Consider the following 24,151-nt stretch of genomic DNA (forward strand, 5'->3'; position numbering starts at 1 on the left):
ACATGAATGTCACAGAGGGGCTTTGCTGAGTATTCAACGTTTGTATGTTGAGATTTTGTACCTTTTAACTTGACCTTTATCTTAGCTGGTGGTGTATGGCTGAAAGAATATGCTGACTCCAGACACAGTCTTATTTTTAAATAAACCAGTACTTCATGGCTTTCTTCTCTTGCTGTATATCCCACCTGCTTTCCATTGTGGGTTTGTGTGAGGAGGAGTTGGCTTAGCCATGATGATAGCTGGTACTGCACGTGCAGTGTGCACTGGTAAGCATGTATGTAAGCTTGGTTGGGGGAATTGTCTGTATTCAAACTGAGATGTCATAATAATATTTTGCAGTGCATTTTGTTTCCTATACGTGTGGAGCAGATGAAAGTAGCTGTTGCTTCTTATTGCTGTTATACAAGACCCAGTTCAATGAGTCAGCTCACTCTGTGCGAGTGTTACGTTGTTTGTAAGTGAGGTTATGTGGAGAGTGGTTTGAAGGATATAGTGTATCATCTCCCATGCTCATGTTACATAATGCCTGTGCTGTATTGTTACCATAGCGAAGCTCTTAATAGATACAGCCTCACCACAGTGGTTGGATGGATTTTTCTTTTTTCTGCTTTTTTGCTTAATGTTTTTGGGTTTTCCCTGGATTTTCCAGCACCATGGATAATGGCATTGCCAACAGTGTGGCTTTGATGAGAATTCAGATTTTTAAAACACAAAGAAACCCTGAAAATGGCAGTAAAACTGAGGTCATTTTAATGAGGCCCAGTATGAATGTTTTGTTCCTGGTGTTTACTGGCATGACAAAGAGTCTATATTTATCCACAAAAAAATGAACAGATTGGTGTTTTGTCTAGTTCTAGTCTTGAGAGCACTGACCATAAATCACATTAGACACTCACTGAAAAGAACTTAGTTTCAAGGCATTCACATATCACCTAATGTCAAAGTGAGGGCAGACAAATAGCATAGCCATAACTGCTTGTATAAGTACATTTTCTTAAATGTAAAGTTAGGGCCTTTTGTGTGATTTGAGATATTATATTGGGCCGTTATTAGCAATGTTTGTGTAAATTTACGGTGAACTTCCTTTTGGATGCTGCTGCTAATTGCGTTGGTAATTAAACAAAAACTTATGACTCACTGGGTAATCTGTGGTTCAAGTGGTAGCATGTCCAGTAATTAAAGGTTGGGTTTTTTGATCCTCCTGTTTGCATGTTCAAAAGCCTGTAAAGGAATATGCATTCAAGTTGGATAGACTTTATAGGATCGGAAATTATATTCTTATAAAGATTATCACATCCATTTTACATAATTTGTGAGTGTGTACATTTTATTTCATCTTTCACTGTCGGCGTCAAAGGCGCAATATGTCAACATAGTTTGGGTTTATCTGGTAGTGAGCACCGTGCTTGAGTTGAGAGGGTGATGGTATGAACTTGAACTTTATTGATTTCCCCTAAGCCTTGCTCTGTAACTAGAAAGTTGTAGCTGAAACCTTTGTGCTCATCATGTGCTTATGTGATGTTGCCATAGTAGCATGACACAGCAGGGCCTGCTGAGGTGACTGTTCTGTGCTGTGGGGGTTGTTGACGTAAAACCACCTCCCACAGTGAAAATGGAGCATTGGGCTATGTGAATAATTCAGCTAAGCAGCTCAGGTAGAAGTAAAGACTGCTATCATCTTAACACAGTTGCAGATCGGGGCAGGGTGTGTAGCCTTCCTTAAGCTAGGTGTGATGTCTTTGCCACTGAAGTGATGTTTTACTTTGGCGCCTAGTGTCGTACATCTTGTACATGTAGATATTCAGATGTGTCTTTGTCGAGGTCTAATTTGACAGAGTCCTAGGCAGATCTTGAGCTTCTTTTCAAAATGCAGTACCCATATGTTGAGTTAAGTTGCTGCCTAACCCACGTTGGCACAGTTTTACAAAGTAGGGCTAGAAGATGACTTTTTTGTTGTTGTTGTTGGGTTTTTTTTATTTGCCGTTCTCTGTGGAAGTAAAACTGTGGAAATCAGTTGTAACCATGTTTGGTATCATGTTTCCTAACTGACATTTAGTCTGCAGGGAAACCTGCCAGTGAAGTCCATACCTGATTCCATGATACGTTTCTTGTACTTTGAGTGAATAATATATGATACTCACATTAAGTGTATGTATATGATAAAACATTAAATACATTCCCTGTCTCTTGTTTGCTGGTTCCTAATTTACCTGCACTTCTCTTTTTATATACTGACCCCTTTTTCACCTGTGTGCGCTTGTTTTTGTGTGTATGTGCTTATGTGTACACACATCTGCGTTAGGATTGTGTAGCATAGACTCAAAGTTGTATTAAGATATTTGAAGGAATTTTGTGATGATACTTCTGATTAGGGCTGCACGATTTTGCATAAAATGAGAATCACGATTTTTTTGCTTAGAGTTGAGATCACGATTCTCTCACGATTTTCTTTTCCAGTATAAATATTTATTGCACTTATTAACTGCACATCAACTTCGTAACAGTTGAGACTGAACATAAAAACAATAAATAAACATAAAAACAACAAATATCTCACGTTTTGTTGTTGCCGCAAAATGTTGTACTGCTTGAAATTCCGTCTCCACCGTTGCTCGACACTGCGTGTATAGAGCAGGTAGTGCAACAACAAAAAAAATAGTTGCGGGACGGCACTGTGTAGCGTTTGTCTAGGGTGTTGATCATTTTCCTAAATCCCTCGTTTTGCACAGTGTTGATGGGAGCCATATCTTTGGTCAGGTGATAAGTGATAGCCTCCGTAATTTCTTTGTGCCTGCGGGAGTTCGACGTGTATAGGGAAGCGCTGTATAAGGTTCCCGTTATTGATGTTTGGGTGGTTGACCGGGACGGATTTTCTCCTGTCACTTTCTCGTCATCCCTGACGTGCTCTCCGTTGTTTTTTCCCTGCTAATTTTAGCATCGCACAGCTTCTGTATCACGTGGTATAAGGCTCCGCCCTTGTCATTTGTTGAGCAGGAAGAGTGAGCGCTTGTTTTCATGCAGATTACATCCCGGATCAAAATGCGGTACAATCGTCGTCGTCTTTTTTTTAAATTTTTTTTATTTATTTATTTTTTTTGGTTGTTTTTTTTTTTTGTGGTTTTTTTTTTTTAAATCGTTGTCATTTGGAAATGAGATCGCACATACGTATGAATCGAGATCGCGATTTTCTAACGATTAATCGTGCAGCCCTACTTCTGATGCTATAGAAATAAAAACAAACGTACTTAACTGACTTAGTTACTGTTAAGTAACTAACTTAACTTTGTAGCTCTTATGCAGCCTGCTCAATATTGTCACATAATAAAACTGAACCTAAAAAACATTTTGTACCTGGGAATCTTGAGTTGGGATTTTTAACTAGCTGCTTAAAGCCCTGCCTTTGCCACCACATAACCAGTCATTTCCGTCCACCGTTTCCACTTCCTGTTATATGGACTGCCAACTCCAGCAATGCTTTAAGTGATTTCTTTACTTTTGGGTTTCGCATCACCAGGTGCCAGCATCTCTAGTCTTCGTTGAAACTAATTTGTTGTGTCTTCCTTTAGCAGTAACGGCTTTCTTGCATATTTTGCAACGTACTGTGCTTTGTTAGAGGTTGTCTAAGTAGCTGCCTTTTTCAGTATTAAATCATCGTTTTGACATGCCTGGGCTTATCACATTCTGTGGATACTAGGGAATGTAAACACACGGCATCTCTATAACACTGATTTCATGATATGTCAGTTTTTTATCACGTAAAATTGTACACCTGTATTGTATTATATGATATGATAGTACACACACCTAATCTGCGTAGCTGTGTGTCTGTGTGGCAAGCTTATTGATTTTTCTGGGGACTCCAGATGGATTATTTATGCTACTGTGTGGTGAAGCAGCTGTTTGTACAAAAATCTGAAACTGGTGTGTCCAGAGCTACACTTAAACACAATTAAACTGTTACACTATATTTCTAATAAGCTAATAAGATCAGTTTTGTTGTTATGGCTATTGATATTATTATAAACACTGGCTACTGTGTTAGTGTGAATGTTATAATAATCAGCCGCATACAAATGCAGTTTGTGTAGATAATAAACAAAATCTAAGTGAAAATTATTGTGGTGTTTAAATGCTAATGAAGTAAAACAATGATAGTGGTTACATTCTACAAAGCAGTGAAATGTAATCATGTGAACAGGTGAATAAATGTCAGGTAGCTGCCATTGAGACGATATTCAATATATCTGAGGCTGATCTGGATGACTAAATAATATAATTGTCATTTTATTTGTTAGTTGTTCCTCCTTACTAATCCTGTAATGTAGTCTGCCATAAAGTCACCACACCTTTACCATGGCTGATGATATCTGCTTATGTCGAGTACCAGTCAGTCATGTCAACTTATTTGGCTGCAGTTTTACAGTTTAAAAAACTCCTACAAAATACAAATAAAAACTTGGTGTAGCTAAAGTGAAATGCCTCAAAGCTGCTGTCACTTTGCTCATTTGCTTATTTTACACTGCATTAGCTTTCCCTCTAGCAACCTCTGTGCTGCTGACATTTGGTGTAGTACACAGTGTACTGGATTGGCCACAGATCACCTCATTGCCAGTTTTGTTTGAGCCAACTTTTTTTAGTCCAAGATCTGACCAGCGTCGGGTAATTTCCTCCCCACCAATCCACACATTTGTGCAGAAATTGTGTACATATTGTCACTAGGTAGGATAAAGCAACTGTGTGAGTAGTATGGCCTTAAGTGTGCGTGTGCATGTATCACAAATATGGCCTCGTAGATGCTTGATGGAAGGAGGAAGTAGCAAAAATCTGTTAGCATGTGTTAGTTGTTGTCACAAATGAATGACAGGCATGCATCCATGTTTGTAAAGGTGTGGCCTGAGAACTCATTGAGTCGCCTTCATATTACTTACAAGTTTGTTTGTTTGGGTTTTTTATTTTATTTTTTTACAAATTAGAAGCAAAGATCAGTTAGTCTTAAGGAATTGTTACAAACATTTTGAAAATGCAACAGAAAGCAAAGACATGCTTCAAATGTTGCTGCTCTGGTTGACGTGTTTCCTGCAACATGAAATGCTGCCGTTGTTTGATATGTAATCATGATGAATCAGCTCTGCTTGCAGTTTGTTCAAGCACAGGGTTCACGTGTCCTGTACCAAGTCCCATCACATCAACATCAATTAAACACGTGTCCAGAGAGAGTGAGTGTGTGTGTGTGTGTGTGTGTCCATAGTTATTTCTGTTCTCTGAACACCGCAGCAGTGTGTTGCCATACTGTATGCACTGTTTATTCGTGTCGTAGCTGCTGCTTTCTAGTGAGACTAGTTAGTTCTGGAACCTGGTTTGCCTGCCAAACACCTGTGGGTGTGGGTGTGTGCGTGTGTGTGCGGGAGTGTCAGCTGTGTGTTGTGTGATGAGCTTTTATAGATCTGGAAGGCTGCCGCTATTGCTCTGGGGGGCAACAACAACACATGCATGTGCACATACACACTCCTCTCTTCAGGTTTATTTTTGTGTCTCCATCTCTCCCTTGACCATATGCATGTGGACTGTTTATTTTTGCTATAGGCCTGTAATGCACAGCTGAACTGAGTTTTTGCTTGTGTAGTTGGTGGAGAATAGCATCTTGTATCTTCCTTAGATAAAGTGACAAAATGAGTGGTCTTAATACTGACTAAAATTTAAGTGCAGTTGAAGCTTACCAACATGGGCTGTACTGTCTAAACTAGAGAGATTGACTCTTCCGTTTCAAAATGTCAGCCTCGAGGAATCACTTTCAGGTGTAGTGGAGTCTTTCCCATTTACCATACCATTTGAGCATCAACACTTGGGTAGTTTATAATTACTGTAAATCATTACTACTGACTCTAGATTTAATAGCAGCTAAGAATAGACACAGTCACCGAAGACTTTTCAGTTACTTACTGGTACCTTTACAGATGCCCTTTTACCTTCAGGACTGCCTTGATTTTGTTTTTTTTGTTTTTGTTTTGTTTTTTGTGGCATGGTTTGAACAAGCTGTTGTTGGTGACGATTTGTCTGTTGCACATTTATAATGAGAACCTCCTGTTCCGCCACATCCCAAAGGTGCTCTATTGGATTGAGATCTGGTGACTGTGGATGGCATTAGAGTACAGTGAACTCATTGTTATGTTCAAGAAACCAATTTGAACTGTGTGACGTGGCATATTATCCTGCTGGAAGTAGCCATCAGAAGATGGTTATGTTGTTGACATAGTTTCCAACAATACCCAAGTAGACATTTACACATTTGCACATGCTCAGTTGGTACTAAAGGGCCCAAAGTGTGCTAAGAAAATAACCTTCACAGCATTACACCACCACTGGACTGACCTGTTGATACAAAGCAGGATGGCACCACACTCTCATGTTGCTTGTGCAGATGTTGCAGCAAAAATTACGATTTCAGGAGACAAAGCAATGTTTTTGGTGAGTTCATACAAATTGTAGCCCATCTGATTCAACATTTTCACAAGTGATTATTTAAGTTACTGTTGTCCTCCTATCAGCATGAAACCGTCTGGAAGTTTTTCTCTGTTGATTAATAACAAAGCATTTTTCTGGGTCCTTCTCAGACCATTCTCTGTAAAGCTTAGAGATGGCTGTGTTGGGGGAAATCCCAGTAGACCAGCTGTGGGACACTGCTACGTTCAGTGTCACTAAACTCTGCTTTCTTCCCCTTTCTGGTGCTCAGTTTAAACTTGACTGTGTGTACGTGTCCAAATGCATTGAGTTGCTGCCGTGTGATCTGTTCTTGACTTTAAGGAAACAGCAGAAGCACATGGGTGTGATGACAGTTAAAACAAGAACCACTGTTTCCTCTTCCTACATCAGAATAATACACTGGTTGTAATCTCCAGCAGCATTGTCTTATTTTATGACTGCAGTTTCTCAACAAGGGACATTATGTATCTATTTTTATTTGTTGTTTTAATAAGTATGAATCATTTTTTAATTCATTATTTTAGTAAAGATTTTAAAAGTATTTTATTAGCCTTTCTGTTTGTTTGAAAAATGGTTGGTTTTTGGTTTGTCAGATAAAATCAACCACTTCAAGCATGTTTAGAACAAGGAAACCCACAATCACCGTCTTATTCCCTGCTACAGGACTGTTCTGTAAATGTTTGAGGCCATCTACCCCAAGGCTCTTTTTGGTGTTGCGTAACTGAACTTCTTCCTCCTGAATGAGCAATGGGAAATGGCAAAGTGTAATTTCCTGCAAGCCAAGGAGGGCAGAAAGCCTGGGCTCTGTAAAAATGAACTTGACATATGCGTTTGTGTGTCTACACACAAGCAGACACTCTCACAGACATGTACACACAGTGCGATGACTGATGGCCCCATTTATCACCCAGTAATGCGGTTACATTATCGTCCTGCGTCCAGTTGTTGCTTGGCAACAGTCATTTTCCCTGTGGTCGTCACAGCAGTGGTTGCTGTTTGCAGCAGTGTTTCTCAGCTGCTGTGTCCAGGCCTGATAGAGCATTGTTTTCATCCACCAGCTCAAGAAACTACTGCAAGATTACGAGACCCAGTAAATTGCGCAAGTGGCAAAGTCCATTCTTTGAAAGAGATTTAGTTCTTTTGTTGCCGGAATGAATGCATGTCATATGGATGTAGTATTTGGTTTAAGTTCTTAGAATATCCTGCTGACAACATGGTAATTGGTTCCTTTTTGACAGTCATATGCTAGGCAGCATGGTGGTATTCATAATGTTCCTTATGTATAATACAGAAAGATTCATTGTTGAAACAAAGTTTTTAACCATGTCTTAGTTAAACATGCCAGGGAAAATCGGTGCTTGCTTGGAAGTGGGGGGGTTCGCTGTAAAAAGAAGTTTTCTTCCCACGCACAATGCTAATGGACGCTAATGTTTTTGTCACTTTTTATGGAATCAAACTCAAAGTAAGCTCAGTACTTCCACTCTTTAAACGCTGCACGCTCATACTCCCTCCCGCACTTGATATATGATCCATTGTTGATCTGCACACAGCTGTTGTCACAAACGTCGCACTTGCTAACGTCACTGTCATGAGACATTCTCGCAAAAAATCACGGTTTTAGTTTTAGTTACTGCCCATCTCTGGTCATCAATGATGCTAAAAATGGGTACCAGCCATAAGAGATCTTTTTGCTGAAATACCAGAAAATTGTTCCAAACAAATAACAATTATGCGCCAAGTTCTTACAATAATCTGTTTTTCTTGAATGGTTTTCATGGTTCTGTCTTCCCACATTGCCACAACGGTCTTAGTTTCAGAAAAGTTCATTGTGTTCTAAATGTAACGGTTAATTATGCAACTAAACAGACAAGTCCAGAAGTGCAAGTTTCTCATCCACTAGTCCCTGGGCTGTCTTTAATGCCCTGGGTGTATGCTTGGTGTCTGCTGAGCTGTTTTACCTTTTTGTTCTCATAAACATTCCTGTTCAACCTCTTTTGAGCTCCATCCAACAAAAGCTGCAGCGGTCCCAGCCTTTCCACTCTTGTCAATCCATACTTATTTTGTTGTTCTCTGGGTTGTGTCAGTATGACCTGTTTGTGATTATACTTGGTGAACAACTCCCAGGCGTAACCTTTTCTTTCTCTTTTCTCTCTGCAGGGCTCCAGAGATTATTTTGGGCCTGCCATTTTGTGAGGCCATAGACATGTGGTCGCTGGGATGTGTGATAGCTGAGCTCTTCTTGGGTTGGCCTCTCTACCCTGGAGCGCTGGAGTACGACCAGGTGACTTTCCCCTCCCGCACACACGCACACAAACGCGCGCACACACATGCACACTCTCAAGGACAGAAAGCCTGAAGAGGGAGACCTTTCATAAATGAAGGCGGAATAAGGTGGAGAAAATAAAATTAAACCTCATTTTTGCAGAAAATAAATTTAGTGTGTATAATTCATTCTTGGCTGTGTTTTCCCAGGAGCCTAACGATAGTATTTTTATTACACAGTTAAACCTTCATTTGTTGTTGCTTCCCAATCTCTCTCCTGCTTTATGACTGTGGTCCAACAAATCCTTGATGAAGTCCACCTAATACTAATCTGGACTAAGTGAATCAGGAAATTGTTCCTGGCAGTGTGTGATTATCTTCCCACAGGGTTGGGCGATCTAAACTATACAACAGGGACCCTAAACGGAGTCCCCCGGCAAGGGAGAGGGAGCATGGGAACAGGCCCATAACACATTCACAGACTAGTGCAGGATTATCCTGCATTTGACCATAGTCAACTCATCGAGGTCCAGAATGAAGGCCGTCATGGGTTTAGAAATTTGAAGGGAAAAAAGTGGGACACCGTTGTGTGTTTTGACATGAATTTCAAACATCAAATAATCAAACGTAGTTGTTTTTTTGTTTTGTTTTTTTTAAAGAATCGATTGCTTGGTTGCCAAACCAAGCAACCGATTCTTTAAAATCGTCCCTGCTTTATTGTGTGTTTCTCAGTGTTTTTGGAGGTCCTTGTTCCTCTATAAGAAGCTAATGCTTTGAACTGTCATCAGTCAGAGAGTAGCTGATAGTCATCCGCTGAGCTTTGACAGCTCTGTATCACAAGGCCATGCCAGGACACACACTCACGCGTGCACATCGAGTCCCGAAAAGCATGCTGTCCTATGCCAAGGCTCACTGCAGTTCCACTCTACACAGCAAAATGTATTTATAAACATAAGCCTGATGGTAGACAAGTGCGCACACTCACACGTGCACACATAACACACACTTGTGCACACATAGACAGTGTGGTTGGCGTTCAGTGCACCATCAGCAGGTTCTCAGTCCAGTGCTCTCTGGCAAGTCGGTGTATTTGTTCTAGGCCGTAGACATGACATGTACACACATACACACTGTAAAATTGTTACTGTAGGATTTGTGTTTTTCATGGAATTTCTGGAGTATCGTAGTATTTAAGATGTTTAATCAAGCCTGGGGGGTCAGCTCAACCAATCTTGGTAAAAGACATCCTACATCTGGGCACGATGGTTTACTTTTGTGTTATCACACTGCGAAGGTAATCCCACCTTCAGTGGCATTTTAAAATGTCTCACAAATTAGTAAAATTAAGCATGGGCTGATAAATAGAAATGGATTTTCATGCTCATTAAATAAACATCAGAGGCCTACACATCCCAATAAAAACATTGTGAAATTACATGATTCAGCTGTGTTAAACTTTGTGATTTCTTGCAGTCAACTACAAAAAGTTTGGACTTGTTAGTTAGAGGGGGAAAGGGTAAAAGGTGGCCATCCTTTCTTACACATGGACTGAGAACATATGAATCTGTCACTTAACATTTGAGCCTTTGATTACATTTTGTGGGTGAAGATTGTTATTAATAAAATGGTTTCTCCAACATGCACTATGGGATACATGTTGGAGAAAGTGTTTCAGTCTACCTTATGTTCTTTTTAAAGAATAGTCATATACATATTTACACAAGCAGACTGCATCAGCTGATTTAAACTAATATAGAAACTGGGTAAAATTCATTACATTCGTGATGCTCATGTTGGTGTGGTTTTATGCAGTGATTATGTAAGTTGTTGTGACTGATTGTGACTTTCCTGTTATTTTCTTCCTCTTCCTTCCTCTGCCTCTTCCTCACTGCGTCCTGTCTGCTTTCTTTCACCGCTCAGATCCGGTACATCTCTCAGACTCAAGGCCTGCCTCCCGAGCAGCTGCTCAACAAGGGGACCAAGACCTCTCGTTTCTTCTCCAAAGAATCAGATTCTCCCTATGCATCGTGGAGACTAAAAGTATGTGCATTCAGATCCTACAAAAATAGACACATATATGACACAAACACAATGTCTGCCTCTTCCTGCCAACTACACATCATTAAAAGTCAGTAATTGTTTATTAAAATTTTAGAAAAAAGTCAAGTGAAAGATCCTTGCAGTCATGGAAAAATAAGAAGTGGCAGTACATTCCCAATAGGAAACAGCTGCATGATCTTTTCCAAACAGAACAAAGCCGGCAAACCCGGAGGAAAGCCGAAGGAAATGTGAAACTGTGTTTAGACTACCTGCTGAGCTGACTTTAAATACAGTTTAAATGAATGTAAGCCGAGTGTTTATCTGTACGTGTACTTTCCAGCAAAACTCAGTTGGAACAAGTTGCGCGTCCAGATTTGCATGCTGACGTGTATAGTTTGCTCTCCCTGCTATGTAATACTCTAACCTTTCATCCCTCATCTCTGAAACAAATCCAGTAATAATTTCCAAAACACAGAGATGCAAACCCCTGCTTATACAAAAGTCTTAACATATTACATTTATGTGTCTGAAATATTTATCTTCATGTTCCTGTTCATCCTCCAGACAACAGAGGAGCATGAGAAAGAGACAGGACTTAAATCCAAAGAGGCCAGAAAGTACATCTTCAGCTGTCTGGATGACATAGCCCACGTGAGTCTTTATAAACCAAATCACTTGCATCAAATCAAACCACACCAGACTAGGGATGGGTACCGGTGTCCGGTGCCATGATGGCACCGGTTCTGACATAAACGGTAGTAACCAGACCGAAAAGCAGCGCACATTTCGGTGCTTTATTTCGGTGCTTTTTTTTCCTGAGCTGTGATACACTTTAGATTCTAGCCAATCATTTTACGTTTCCGAGGATAGTAGGCGGGGCCAGGTACGTACGTTCTGTTAGAGCAGAGCTACAGATTAAAAATGCCCAAGGCGAAGCGGTCAAAAGTCTGGCTGTACTTCATAGCAAAATATGCAAACTCAGCAGCAACAAGTGCTTTAAGCTGATACTGTGATACTGTCAAAGGAGGTAACACCTCGAATCCGATGAAACACCTGGCGACGCATAGCGTTTTTTTTAAAAGCCCAGAAATGCGCCGTATTTGATAGCTTGCTGCGAGACCTCACACCGAGCACATCTACTGCGGGTGGGTTGCCTGTTATGTAGAGCTGGGCGATATGAGATTTTTTCATATCACGATATGTTTTTTTCATTTCAGGCGATAACGATATCTATCACGATATAAGCCAAATAACTATATTTGTAAGATTTAAATGTGCCGTTGCTCACAAGTAAAATGTGAAATAATCAGCAGCTTGTTTTTATTTAAATATTTATTTCCCATAATAAGTTCAACAGGGTAGATGTACTTAAGGAACATGAGACTTTTTCAGATAAATAAAGGCAAATATTGCAAACTACACAAAAGGCAGCTGCTAAAGCGTTTAAGTTTCAAAATAGAACAAACGAAACAGACTAAATTGTCAATTCCACTTAGAAACAAAATATTAATTCTAAAAATAAATCTTAGTTTGTTTTACAGAAGAACAGACAAAACTGACTAACTTTTGTCAATATCAAATAAACTGAGAACTAAAAGGAAATTCTCAATCTCTCCTTGTTGTATAGCTGAGCTTTTCCAACAGTTTTAACAGTTACTTTAGTCTGACAAAAGCCGAATGACGAATTAGCGCTTCCAGTCAGAGACCGAGGCTACGTCCACACGTACACGGGTATTTTTGAAAACGGAGATTTTCCGTTTTCGTTTTAAAAAATAATCCCGTACACACATAAAGGCAGAAATGAAGGAAAACGCTGCTATGAACATGCCAAAGCAGCAGGTGGCGCTAGATTCCTAACCGTGCAGAAATATTGGCCAATCAGAAGTCTAGAAGCCTCGGTGGGAAAAAGTAAACAAAGCTGGGGCATAGAAGCAGAACCGAGTCGTATGTGTGGACGGACAGTAACTGTGTGTATATGTAAGCATTTAAACACTGCAGAGAGTAGAATTAACAGTATTGTAGAAATTCATTTCACCGAAACAATAACGTGGCGCACAGTGTGACGCATGCACCAGTTTATTGTATTTCCAGACTTGCTTTCGGCACAATTTACAGTGCACGCTACTCTGTTTTTTGTCAGACTTGAAATAGCCGAAATACCTTCACACTACGGAACTTCTATGGCTCTTCCGTTCGACAATCTCTCCGGCATTGGAACCATCATCTGTTTTCTCTTCGGTCACGCTCGGTTGATTTTTCTAGTCGGCACACTCATTTCCTCCATTACGAGCTGGCTCCATTACCCGCTGGCTGCTTCCCAAACAAACACACGTGCGGCTTGGCACTTGTGCTGTACGTAACAAGTCACGCGACGTGACGCTGCGGCTGTGATTGGTTCGGCTCTGCGCTACTTAATTTGGATTGGCTGACCTTTTTTTTAAGAGGACAAGAGCGGCGAGGTCTATCGCGATAGCTTAATTTCTCTATCGAGTAAAAGTTATATCACGATACATATCGTTCTATCGCCCAGCTCTGTTATGCAACATCCCCCAAAAACACGAAGAGGAGAGTCCTGGCCCCTAGCCCTGCCAGTGTAGCAGAAATGATGAGGATGATGGTGGCAGCAGCCGTTCTTCTCTGCGTGAGTAGCTAATTTACGTTGAGTAGGCTAACCACGTTATTACATTAATGCATGTAAGGTGAACTAGCAAACACCGTCGTAGCTACATGCGGCTGTCTTCTTGTTTGATGGCAGATACTCCCTTCACCCTGGCTAAAAAGGCTAAAATGACCAAAGAAAAAGTGGAAAACAGTTAAACATGAGAGGTTTAGGACAAAGTTTGTGTTTTTTCCATTGTTTAAGCACTGCTTCCAGCCAAGAGTGATACCATATATGCCCCATAGCTGCAGAAAAGGCTAACATTGTTATATTTTTACAAAAAACAGCTGAACATGAGAGGTTTTTGGACCAATTTTGTGTTCTCCATTCTTTAAGCACCGGTTTGAGCACCGTTTGAGCACCGGCACCGTTTCAAAAGTACCGATTTGGCACCGGTATCGGATAAAACCTAAACGATACCCATCCCTACACCAGACACAAATAAAACACCTTACAATACAATACAAGTCTTACCTTCACAAAATATATATTTAAACCTAAGTTTGTGGCTGTGACTTGCTCTGTCAATTAGGTGAACTTGGTGCTGAGTCCTGATAACGCTGACATGCAAGCAGAGAAGGCAGACAGGCGGGAGTTTGTGTCTCTGCTTAAGAGCATGCTTTTGGTCGATGCCGAAGACAGGACTGTTCCCACCAGTGTCCTCAGTCACCCCTTCCTCACTATGACTCATCTTCTGGACTACCCTCACAGCAACCAGTAAGACTACGACAGCTCACAAGATGTGTTGATTTTCACATTCCTGTGTGCTTCCTTTCTCCTGTCTAACTTAGAGCACACTGGCATGGTAAAAATACAGTATGTACTCGTGAACCACAAACGTACAGCTTCCCTTGTCACCCTTACCAGTGTGCAGTCATCTTTCCGCATCATGGACATGTGCCACACTCGGTCCAGCAATGCAGTTTTTGACGCTCTCAACCAGAACACCATTCATTTCTCAAGGCCACCTCTAGCTCCCACTGCCTCCTCTGGCCTCCTGGGCTACAGCAACATACCAATCCACACTCAGGTGAGAATGTGCTAGGAATAGGTTTAGTCTGTCATTCAGCACAGCAAGTGCATAAATGCCTCTAAACATGTACAATTAATTAACATATTGTTTCTGTTGGCATATTCTTTAATGTTGACCTGAAGTTGCTGTAATGCATCACTGTAGTAAACTGGATTAAATATTTCTGTCACATTGACTTCACTGGCACCGCTGTCGTTATCTTCTTTTCATGGCTAACCTTTGTTGTGTCTCTTTGTCACCGCTCCTTTTCATTTCCTCTCTTCTCCTCTACCTTCTCACCTGATTTCTGTCTATCACTCACTGCTCTCTGCTCTGCCGTTGCCTCTGTGTACACGTACCTGAAGCAGGCTATCACCCAGTCGGCTCCATCAGTGTTGCATCCGGGGATAGCTCTGACAACCGGAAATGGTCAGTTTGGATGCAGTGACTCATTCCCACCTGCCCTCCTTCTTTGTCCTCCAACCATGCAAGGTATATCGACTGTTCATAGCTTCTTTTGGCAGTTACACAACATTCATTTTATATTTTCTAAGAAGTAACTTTACCCAAATGGCATAAAATTTAGTTATTGTGTAACAGTTTAATTTAATTAAAATTTTCTGTTTTTTAAGGCAACCTTAATCAGCCAGCAGGTTATTCTGTCCCCATGGCAACTCAGGCACCTCCTATACAACCCTTACCTGTGAGGCCTGGTGTAATAGCTCAGGTAAGCTCTGTACATGCAACAATAAGTTGAACTGTTAAAGAAGCAGTGGCAGACACACTCTGAGTAACTCTCAGCTCCCGTCGCCCTACTGCTGATGCGTCACTGAGTAGAAGTTCCTCAAAAACCACTTCTGACGCCAATGGAGATCAAAAGAAGATTACATAACATCTATGATTTGACTCCTTTGTCCCTGTAGCAGGCCTGGTCTAACCGGGGGCAGCAGCTCCTTGTCCCAGCAGCCTGGCAGCAGATGACTCCAGTAGGGCCTCCTCCCTCTCACCCACCACCACCATCCTCCCTAACCAAGGACACCACAGCTGGACCTCAGCGAATCAGCGACTGGGGGTGAGTCACAAAGACTTAAAGTCTGGGGAAAGTCCCTGCTTGCAAGACTTGCACTGGTCAACATTTTTCTGTCAAATTCTTTATTGGCATGTGTGCAAAAATGATAAGATTCATTTTGGGAATTACCAAATTATGTGCAAAGCAGGGTTGAAATATCATTACTGGAGTTCTTGTCATGAGTTGTAACTGTTTTTCTTATCATGTCACAGCATGTTTTCTATTCTCTTTATGCTTTTACCCGAAATATGGAGCTTCATGTTTCTCTTTCACCTTTTACTCTTAAAATCTGTAACAGGAAAGTGCGTCCACACAACAGCCACTATAACGCAGTGATCAAACAACCTCTTCTGACTAATCAGATGCCAGCGCTCTCGGCCCATCAGCCGATCAACATTGGCATAGCTCACGTTGTGTGGCCACAGCCAACCAATAAAAGGAATAGGCGCAGTCACAACAGGTTGGCTTCTGCTCCTTGTGCACGTCTTTGGATTTTAGATTCTCTGTCACTGATATATTAAACATTTATGAAATAATTCTGTTTAAAGGAACCTGTCTCACTCCAGCAACGTCCACATCACTGGATGTCGGACCCCCAAAATGGCTGATGCTGTTGAACAGGCAGTGGCAGGAAGGGAGCAGCCTCAAAGGGAGGTGCCTTTAGTGGAAACCAGGCAACCAGAAGTTCAAAACACAGATGAGGACGATGATGATGCAGAGGAGGAAGTGAGCTGCTTCAAAGAGGTGGCGACGAACGCTAATAGAGAGTCGGACTTGCTCAGGCAGCGAGATGTAGCGGTTCTGATGGCCGGCACTGACGGGAGCCCCACGCCCAGCGTTATCAGCATCCACAGTGATCTGACAGATGCAGAGGATGAGGGTGGGGAGGAACAACCACTGAGGTGCCGTCTGAATGAGTGAGTATAATCAGGAAAATTAACTCATTCAAGCTCACCCTGCTTATGAGGGAAAACATGTCAGCTTCACGTACAACATTCTGTGAAAGTCCCTGCATTATACAAGAGACTACCTCTAAATTCGGCTGTTTCAGACTAAAAAAAAATCTAAAAACGTCTCCTCAGGTGCAAAGAGAAGTGTGTGTGTGAGGCTTGCGGAAACACCAGTTTGTCTATGGAGAGAGTGTGCTCACTGAGCAGCCCCGACAGCAGCCTCAGCACCAGTTCGTTTGCCTCCAACTCTCTTCAGTCCAGCCCTTCAGTCTCACCATGCAAGAGAGCCAACAGGTAGCAGTTTACATCCTTCAGTAACTAAAAAAAAAGTTGCTCAACAGAAAAACACTGAAAACACTTTTAAGTAGCGGTTGCTTGAATCTTCTTTATGTTTGTTTGTCCCTCCCCTCCCGTTCAGCATGTCTGAGGATGATGGTCACGAGAGCGGCTGTGACACAGTGGAAGGCTCCCCCTCATCCGACACGTCGACTTCCCCTCGTGGCAACAGTTCCTATCGTTACCTTGACAACAGTAACCACAACAACCACCCGTCTTTGGCTGCCGTAGTAGCGCCACTACCTTCGCCTACTGTGCAGGGCAGGAGCCCACGTGGCATCAGGACAATGGTAGTTCCACCAATGAGAGTGCAGAATAACAACACTCAGGGGATAGAGGAGCGTGTCCAGAGAAACGGTCAGTGAAATCTGATTCTTCAATGCAAAGTTTGTCTATGTGTATAATTATAATCTGAGGTTGTTTTTGTTTTATTGTATCTTTTTGTTTGCTTTTTGTTACACGTACAGAGAGCTTTGCGCTGTTTTTGTTTTTCTTTAAAAAGTGTATAAAAGTGGAGTTTTTAAACAACCCACCTGAAATAGTGGTGGGGGTGGTCATGTTTTTGGCCCAGTTGTGTGGTCTGTCACCTGTGCTTTGGTGGTGTTTGCTTTACAGGTCATTTGGAAGCAGTAGGGGCTTACCGCCCCCTAGTGGGTCATAGAGGCTTTAACAGGTGATCAAGAGACAACAGCAGAAGACTTTCTTCTAGTCTAAGACCTCAAAAGATGCATCCATTGTAGGCAATGCTAACATTGCCTCTGTTATGGCTTTCCCTCCGTTTGAGTTGAAACGTTCCTCAAAAGTTTTTCTTCTTTAAATCTGCATAGTCTTCCATCAGTGATCCACATTGTATTACAGTAGTTTCTAAAGGTTTACATAAAGACAGGACAGGATACTCTGTTGGATCCTACGTACGGAGGGGGAAAGGAGGATGCATTTGGTTTGGTACTGGACCAGAGCTTGAGTTTTTGCCGTTGGTTCTTGCTGTGCAGCAAAAGTTATCCTAAGACACTGACATGAGATCAGTTTCTATACCCAGAATATAATTTGGTATTATAAATGTGTTAATTGTGCAGTGAGTTTAAAACTGATACAGATCAGAGTCTGAGGATCAACTTTGCTCAGATGCCATTTTCTGAGTGTCCATTTTCCCCTTTGCCTGATTTTATGGATTTTCTTATCTGTTTAATGGTTCTGTGTTGTATGTGAAGATTCCCAGCTGTTTACATATATTCAGGAGTAAGGCTTTTTTTTTTTTTTTTTTTTTTTTAACATTTTGAGTCATGACAGGTTAAAATATGTCATGTTAACTTAAATTAGTAATGGTCACATTTTGAGATGCCAAAAGTTTCATGTTCTTTAAACAGAGTAAACCTACTGTCACTCTGGTGTGCATTCTTGTTTGAAGTCATTGTGGTTGTTGCTGTTACTTTTTAGTCACACAGACTAAACCTGGAGTCTATTTTTGGTTTTGTATATGCTTTTGTTTGAATAATGTGTCTTCTGTCTCTTCCAGTCTTAGAGTCCTGGTCCCGGTCCAAAGGGCGATGCAGCTTCGTAGGACAACAGAGCACTCCCTCCTCCATCCCCCTCCTCCCATCTGCCCCCCTGCTGTCCCGACAGCAAAAGGTGACTGGGCAGCAGCACCCTCTGGGCTTTGGACAGGTCAGTTTGTGTCCTTTCTCTTGTTAATATATAGGCCGTTAACAGGTTTGAACTAAGGTTTGCTTCTACTTAGAGGAGATCATTCCAGGAGGACTCTGTGTTTCCCACACTCTGTATGTGGTACTGTGTGTTTGTCTATGAGGCTGTCTGTAACAACAGTGAACAGCTGGAAGGGAAAACCAGGGATCAGGACTAACTTGTAAGAAGCCAGTGAACTTTCAAAGTAATAGTGAGGCAGATTTTAATCGACTACTAAGTCAATTGTAAATTTCATTTTTCTTCCCGATTGGAATTGAGTGCATGTTACAAAGTTAAACAACCCACCCCAAGGATTAATGGCATATACTGATTCTGATATTGTCAGCTTGTGCAGTCAGCTGTATGTTTATACTCAAGAATCTGTCTTTTATGCTGCCACTGTTTACCAGGAAACTGCTGTTTCTGAGTGGCGGTAACATAATCTGCATCTCTGAAGCTTGCGCATGTGTGTGTGTGTGTGTGGTCGCGTACTGGCAAAAACTTGAAAGTTTCTGCTTTCAGCCAAGAAATGGTTCACAGCATAGATTACATGGAAAGACAATGTGCAGTTTATACACTTTGTCTGCGATGGATTACTTACAGAGGTGCTGAAAGTTTTTGTTTCCCTTTTCTGAGCTCTTCTAATCTCTGTTCATGAAATGACTTAACCAGTGGCTTAGGACCAGCAAAAAAAACTTGTTGAGCCAGTTGACTGGCTGCTGGTGCGTTCAGGCCAGTAATGGTTTCCAACATGTCCAGATATCACCCAGAGTTCACCTGTGAATCAAAAAGCTAAATCAGTAATCTCTAATATTGTTTTTTGTTGCTGCCAGTTGAAAGTAAAACAAGAGTTTGTTGTTGTTTTTTTTTTTTTTTAGTGGAGTGGAAAACTCAGCAGCGTTAGGCTGTGTATCTATGAGCTCATGTTCACAGCAACAGACACGAGTAATGTCAGTGTTCTGGTCTTACTCTGAGAGAGAAGAGCATGCGCATATATCAGAGGTCTCAGACTGCTCCTGTGTGAGTTGCGCCTGGTGTTAAATGAGTCTTCTTTGTCTGTCCTCTCCCTCAGGTGCAGCCGTACGCTTCAAACCAGAGCAGCAAAGAATGGAACGGCAACTATGGGCCTCTGCGGCCGCACGCCTACATTCCCCCTACTGTCCACACGCACACCTTCAGCCCCACACACACCTCAGCCGCCCCCCACACTCTGCTGTCCTACCCTCCCAGCGGCCCACTCACCACCGCCCACCATCCCCACCCCATCCTGCCTTCTCGCCCACCTCCTCCCCCTCTCCTCCAGCATGGCTATGGTCTTTCCCACCCCCAAGGAGGCGCTATAGTTCACCAGGTGACCCTGAGCATCAGCGCCCACCCTCACCACCCTGGACACCCCGCTCCCCACCCTCACAGGCTCCTCCCTTCCCCAACCATCCACCCGCACCACCAGCCTGGATACGCCGCCCACCCCCACCAGTTCAAGCCTCCCTTCCCTCCTCCACCGCCCCCTCCTCACCCTTACATGGCCTCCCCAGCCGCCTACACAGGCTTCCCTCTGAGCCCCACCAAGCTCAGCCACCACCCCCAGTTCTCTTATATCTGAGGAGCAGGGCGGGGCCACAGCAGTACCTTCTGGTCAGGAAGGGCCACGGGAAGTGGACAGGGGCATCAACCTGGGCCGGGAGAGCTAGCAGCAGAGCACAAAATGGACGCATGTAATGATGAAGATGAGCAAGAAGAAGATGGGAAGATGGAAAACAACGTATCATAGCGGACAGAGTAAGAAAAAAAGTAACAATGCCGAAGATGACGTTAAAGTTCGGAGGACAAAGAAATTCCCAGCCTGTAATCCCGATTCATTGATTATGTTTTGATTGTCGGAGCATCTTGAGCTCTGAAAGACTCTCCGTGAAATCGACTAACAGAAGTAATAATAGATTAGAACCGCAAAGCTTTAAAGAGAGCGCAACGGGAGTGAATGAATTCATATGACAATAAGGAAATTTTAATTAAGAATGTGTCCTTTGCATGTTACCTCCCATCAGTGGTTGTTTTTCAGAGAGTATGATCTAATTCACGGCTGGAAATCAGTAGTTGTTGCTGTCAGGCGGCCCAGCCTCTCTCCCCCTTTATCCTTATTGCCTTGTAGCATGTACAAGCCGGTCAGATTGTGTTTGTTAAGCCATCCCAGTGTGTATCGACGACCGCTGATAGCCCCCCACCCCCTCTTTGTTTCGGGCAGACTGTACTGCTGCCCTCTCTTAGTGCCTTAAAACGAGTGTCTCTGACGTTACTTCAGGAGCTTATACAGTAGATTGTACATTTAAATAGTCTTGCAGCACTTAACCTACAGAGTTTAAATAAGATGGGCTTATTGGATACATATGAGGTTAATCCTTGTTTTCATGTTATAATATTGGCAAACGTTGGACTTGGGTGTGCTTTCTAAGTCAGAGTATGGATTTCTTTTAGCTAGAGGCTGCACACATAGGGCTTTGACTGAATGAGCTTTTTATGTACATAAAGAGTGATTTGATATTTTGATAATCGTTTTCTATTCACTATAATACTTAATTCACAACAGTATTGTCACTGTTTACTGTAACTGCAATACAATCTAGATAGACTCTGGGTTGCTGTGTTTTTATTATTTGGCATTTAGGCTAGACTTGCATTAATGCATTTTACGTTCTAGATTTTGGGAGTGGCATAGACTTTAAAAAAACATGAATTTTTATGTTTTTACTTTAAACTGCTTTTCAGTGTTTGAAATAACCTATCAACTTACAGTATCAGTGCTGGGCTATCGAGTATTAGAGTTATAATCGTTTGAAATTATTCATGTGAGGCAAACCTTTTTTTCTTTTTTTTTTTTTGGTCCATGTATTGAAGCCTGTTGTCAGTTTTGATACATTCCTTCAGGGTGGATGCATAGCCTTGATTTGTGTGTTTCTAGTGTTTTTCGACTTTCTTTTCCCCCCACCGTGTAGTAGAGCTGTGTCTTTACCCGTCATATCAGCTGGTATTTTACTCCAATCAGCACCAAAGACTGTCTGTTTTTAATAATTACTGAAGCATGGTCGACGATATTTCTCTCTTTTTCACTTCCAGCATACTTGTTGCGGTTGTCAACATTGGAATATATTGTGAGATCTCTATTTTGAGTGTTTTGGTTGAGGTTTTATTATTATTATTATTATTTTCTGAGCTGTGTTTGGCAAATTGTTTTTTGGAATGTATTAGATAATAAGCTGCTATGTACTGATTATCTGCCACTTCGTAGCTGTGAATTTCGAGGATTAATCTCATTCTAGCCTGCATTCTCGTTCCTATATTGTAGTTCTGACAGCTAGATACAATAGAAGTGGGGTTTATTTTGATCCTAGAGTATATTGAATGCTACTCTATATGATAGTGCCTCTGTATATTGGCTTTGTTGTTTTGAAGTGATTGTAAACTGCTGTAATGGAAGTTATGAGTTTTCCTTTTCTCCCCCCCCCCCCCCCCCCTTTTTTTTTTTTTTTTTTTTTTTTAATTCAGTGCTTTTTGGTGTGTGTGTGTGTGTGTGTGTGTGTGTGTTTTGTGCGTATGTATTTAGCATCAGTATTTCAAACGTAGGCTGGATTCACTCTTTGATTCTGTGTGCTGTTGACGTATTATCGTTTTCTTCTTATTTGCGTTATCGGACTGTATTCGCAATTCTTCGTACTGTACAACTAGTGCCTTTCTTCATACAAGTGGCTGAGAGATGATGTCTCGCATCAATATCAAAGCAGTCACGCGTTAAGATTAGTTTTCTTTCTAACGGGATCAGATCCTGTTTTCACAAAAAAAGAAGAAGAAAAAAATCCAAAGTTTGTTTGTTAGACCGACATGACGTCTAAAAACAATCTCTCTTTTCACAGAATCCTAAGAAGGTTCAAGTCAGGGAATGTTTCATCGTGCTCACCGTACTTGTGCAGTACTCCAGAACATAGGGCCTGAACATACACAAATGCAAAGCTTTACTCTCAAACAGTGAATGTATTTGTGGAACTCGACATCTGTTTGTGGTTTTCAAATGTTGTTGCGTTTCTGTTGGCTGCACAGCTTCTTTTTTTTTTTTTTTCTTGCTTTTTTTTGTGATTGGGATGTTGATATGCAGCTATTACCATAGGCAGACATCATGTGTTTCAGTCAGGGGCTCCTTCAAAAGGCTTTATCTATCAATTAATATTCAAAGGTTTAGCTCCAAAGTTATCCCACCCTGATCTGCTTATTGTATTACATCATATGGGTTTTTGCTATGTTGCTTAATTAATGGGTGTATCCTGTTTGGTTTTTTTGTCTACTATTCTACCGCGTTGATGAATTTTAAGTGATGCGCGATGGTGCGCAGTTTGGCTTGGAGTGCAACTGCACCGTAACATGTACTCCACTCCAAGGAAAATCAGTTTTTAAATCCTGCGGCGTGCAGCCCCTGTGTGTATTCTTTGTCAGCCACGCACAGGTGATGAGATGTACCAAATTCAGCAACATCGCACGCCACAACCCCCCCCTCTCCATTTGAGGTTAACAATCTCAAAGGCACTAGAGGGGTTGCACAGCCCAGGATCCAAAAGCACTCGGTGCTCAGCATCCTCGAGCAGGCCTGAGGACTGCTCGGACACCAATAAAACACAAGGGGAAAGCTGAAATTTCTGTGACAGAGTTCCTCCTATAGGCATTGTAACTAACGAGTCCCTCTTATAAAAAAACAAAACCAAAAAAGCAATAATCCAAAAATGGCTCCACTCTTAACACTAAAATTTGGACCCCCAGGCCTGCCGTTATTGGCGCTATATCAAAGCTACCAAACATCCTCTCAATGTCTCATATGGACTGAAAAATAAGCAGTGTGAACACATGAATTTTTGTATGGCACCTATGAAATTATCGGGTAAACATTTGTTGTACTTGGACACAATTATGTAGACATGCTTGCTAAATTGAATCTGTTACTGTTCTAAATGTGTAGATTTGTGTGGCTTTGATTTTTCATTTTGGTTTTATTTTTTATCTTAAATGCTACACTTGTGTGACATGTAGCAACTGCACTGTGCAATATACATCAATTTGAGGACTGGGGAAATGATAATTGTTTGGTTGTAATTATGTGTGTCTTACCAGTTTGCAGTCGTTTTCCTGCCCCTCGCCCCTCCTCTAGTTCTCAGTGAGTTTCAGTGTGACCAAGCCGTATATACTTTGTCACAAAAAGCGGGTTCCTTCTTGGTGACTCTTATTGGTGAGTGTCAAATTATGAAATGGTGGTGTACCATGTCAAGATTCACTTGGAATTAAAAAAAGATCTTTTGCTTCAGTCTGTGTCTGCCTCTGATTGTACACTGATGATTCGTGAAAGTTTATTTAAAGGGATTAAAACACGAAATGTGTTTGTTGGGATCATATTAAAGTGGACCCATTGTGTTCATTTCTAGTTCCATATTTTTATCCCTGAACTGTACTACAAAGGCTTGGCCTGACTGACAATATTCCTCATTTCTCCTATACTGGCCTTTGTGCTCCCTCTTGGCTCATCCAGTGTCTGAAATCAGTGCAGAGCAATACTGCAGCATTGATCCAATACCAATTCAACACAGGGCCAGTATTTCCAGTGCTGATTCTGATACTTTACACCGATT

The 24,151-nt window shown here is 41.6% G+C and overlaps 1 protein-coding gene across 1 annotated transcript in view; it reads left to right on the forward strand.

The window, feature by feature from the left end:
- hipk3a (homeodomain interacting protein kinase 3a) overlaps nucleotides 1-23,829 on the forward strand; it is a 31,464-nt gene extending 7,635 nt beyond the window's left edge. The window contains exons 5-18 of the mRNA XM_085464729.1: nucleotides 8,638-8,761; nucleotides 10,663-10,782; nucleotides 11,347-11,433; nucleotides 13,974-14,158; nucleotides 14,309-14,471; nucleotides 14,822-14,945; nucleotides 15,086-15,180; nucleotides 15,377-15,525; nucleotides 15,821-15,982; nucleotides 16,071-16,439; nucleotides 16,605-16,766; nucleotides 16,891-17,165; nucleotides 18,325-18,473; nucleotides 19,564-23,829. Of these exons, the coding sequence (XP_085320855.1) occupies nucleotides 8,638-8,761; nucleotides 10,663-10,782; nucleotides 11,347-11,433; nucleotides 13,974-14,158; nucleotides 14,309-14,471; nucleotides 14,822-14,945; nucleotides 15,086-15,180; nucleotides 15,377-15,525; nucleotides 15,821-15,982; nucleotides 16,071-16,439; nucleotides 16,605-16,766; nucleotides 16,891-17,165; nucleotides 18,325-18,473; nucleotides 19,564-20,094 (2,695 nt within the window). The 3' untranslated portion in view covers nucleotides 20,095-23,829. The remainder of the gene's footprint in view (nucleotides 1-8,637; nucleotides 8,762-10,662; nucleotides 10,783-11,346; nucleotides 11,434-13,973; nucleotides 14,159-14,308; nucleotides 14,472-14,821; nucleotides 14,946-15,085; nucleotides 15,181-15,376; nucleotides 15,526-15,820; nucleotides 15,983-16,070; nucleotides 16,440-16,604; nucleotides 16,767-16,890; nucleotides 17,166-18,324; nucleotides 18,474-19,563) is intronic.
- Nucleotides 23,830-24,151: the final 322 nt, after the last annotated feature.

This window comes from Copadichromis virginalis, linkage group LG7, assembly GCF_057382275.1.
Source record: "Copadichromis virginalis isolate Kocher_CV1m ecotype Utaka linkage group LG7, C_Virginalis_male_GT1.1, whole genome shotgun sequence".
NCBI classification, from domain to species: domain Eukaryota; kingdom Metazoa; phylum Chordata; class Actinopteri; order Cichliformes; family Cichlidae; genus Copadichromis; species Copadichromis virginalis.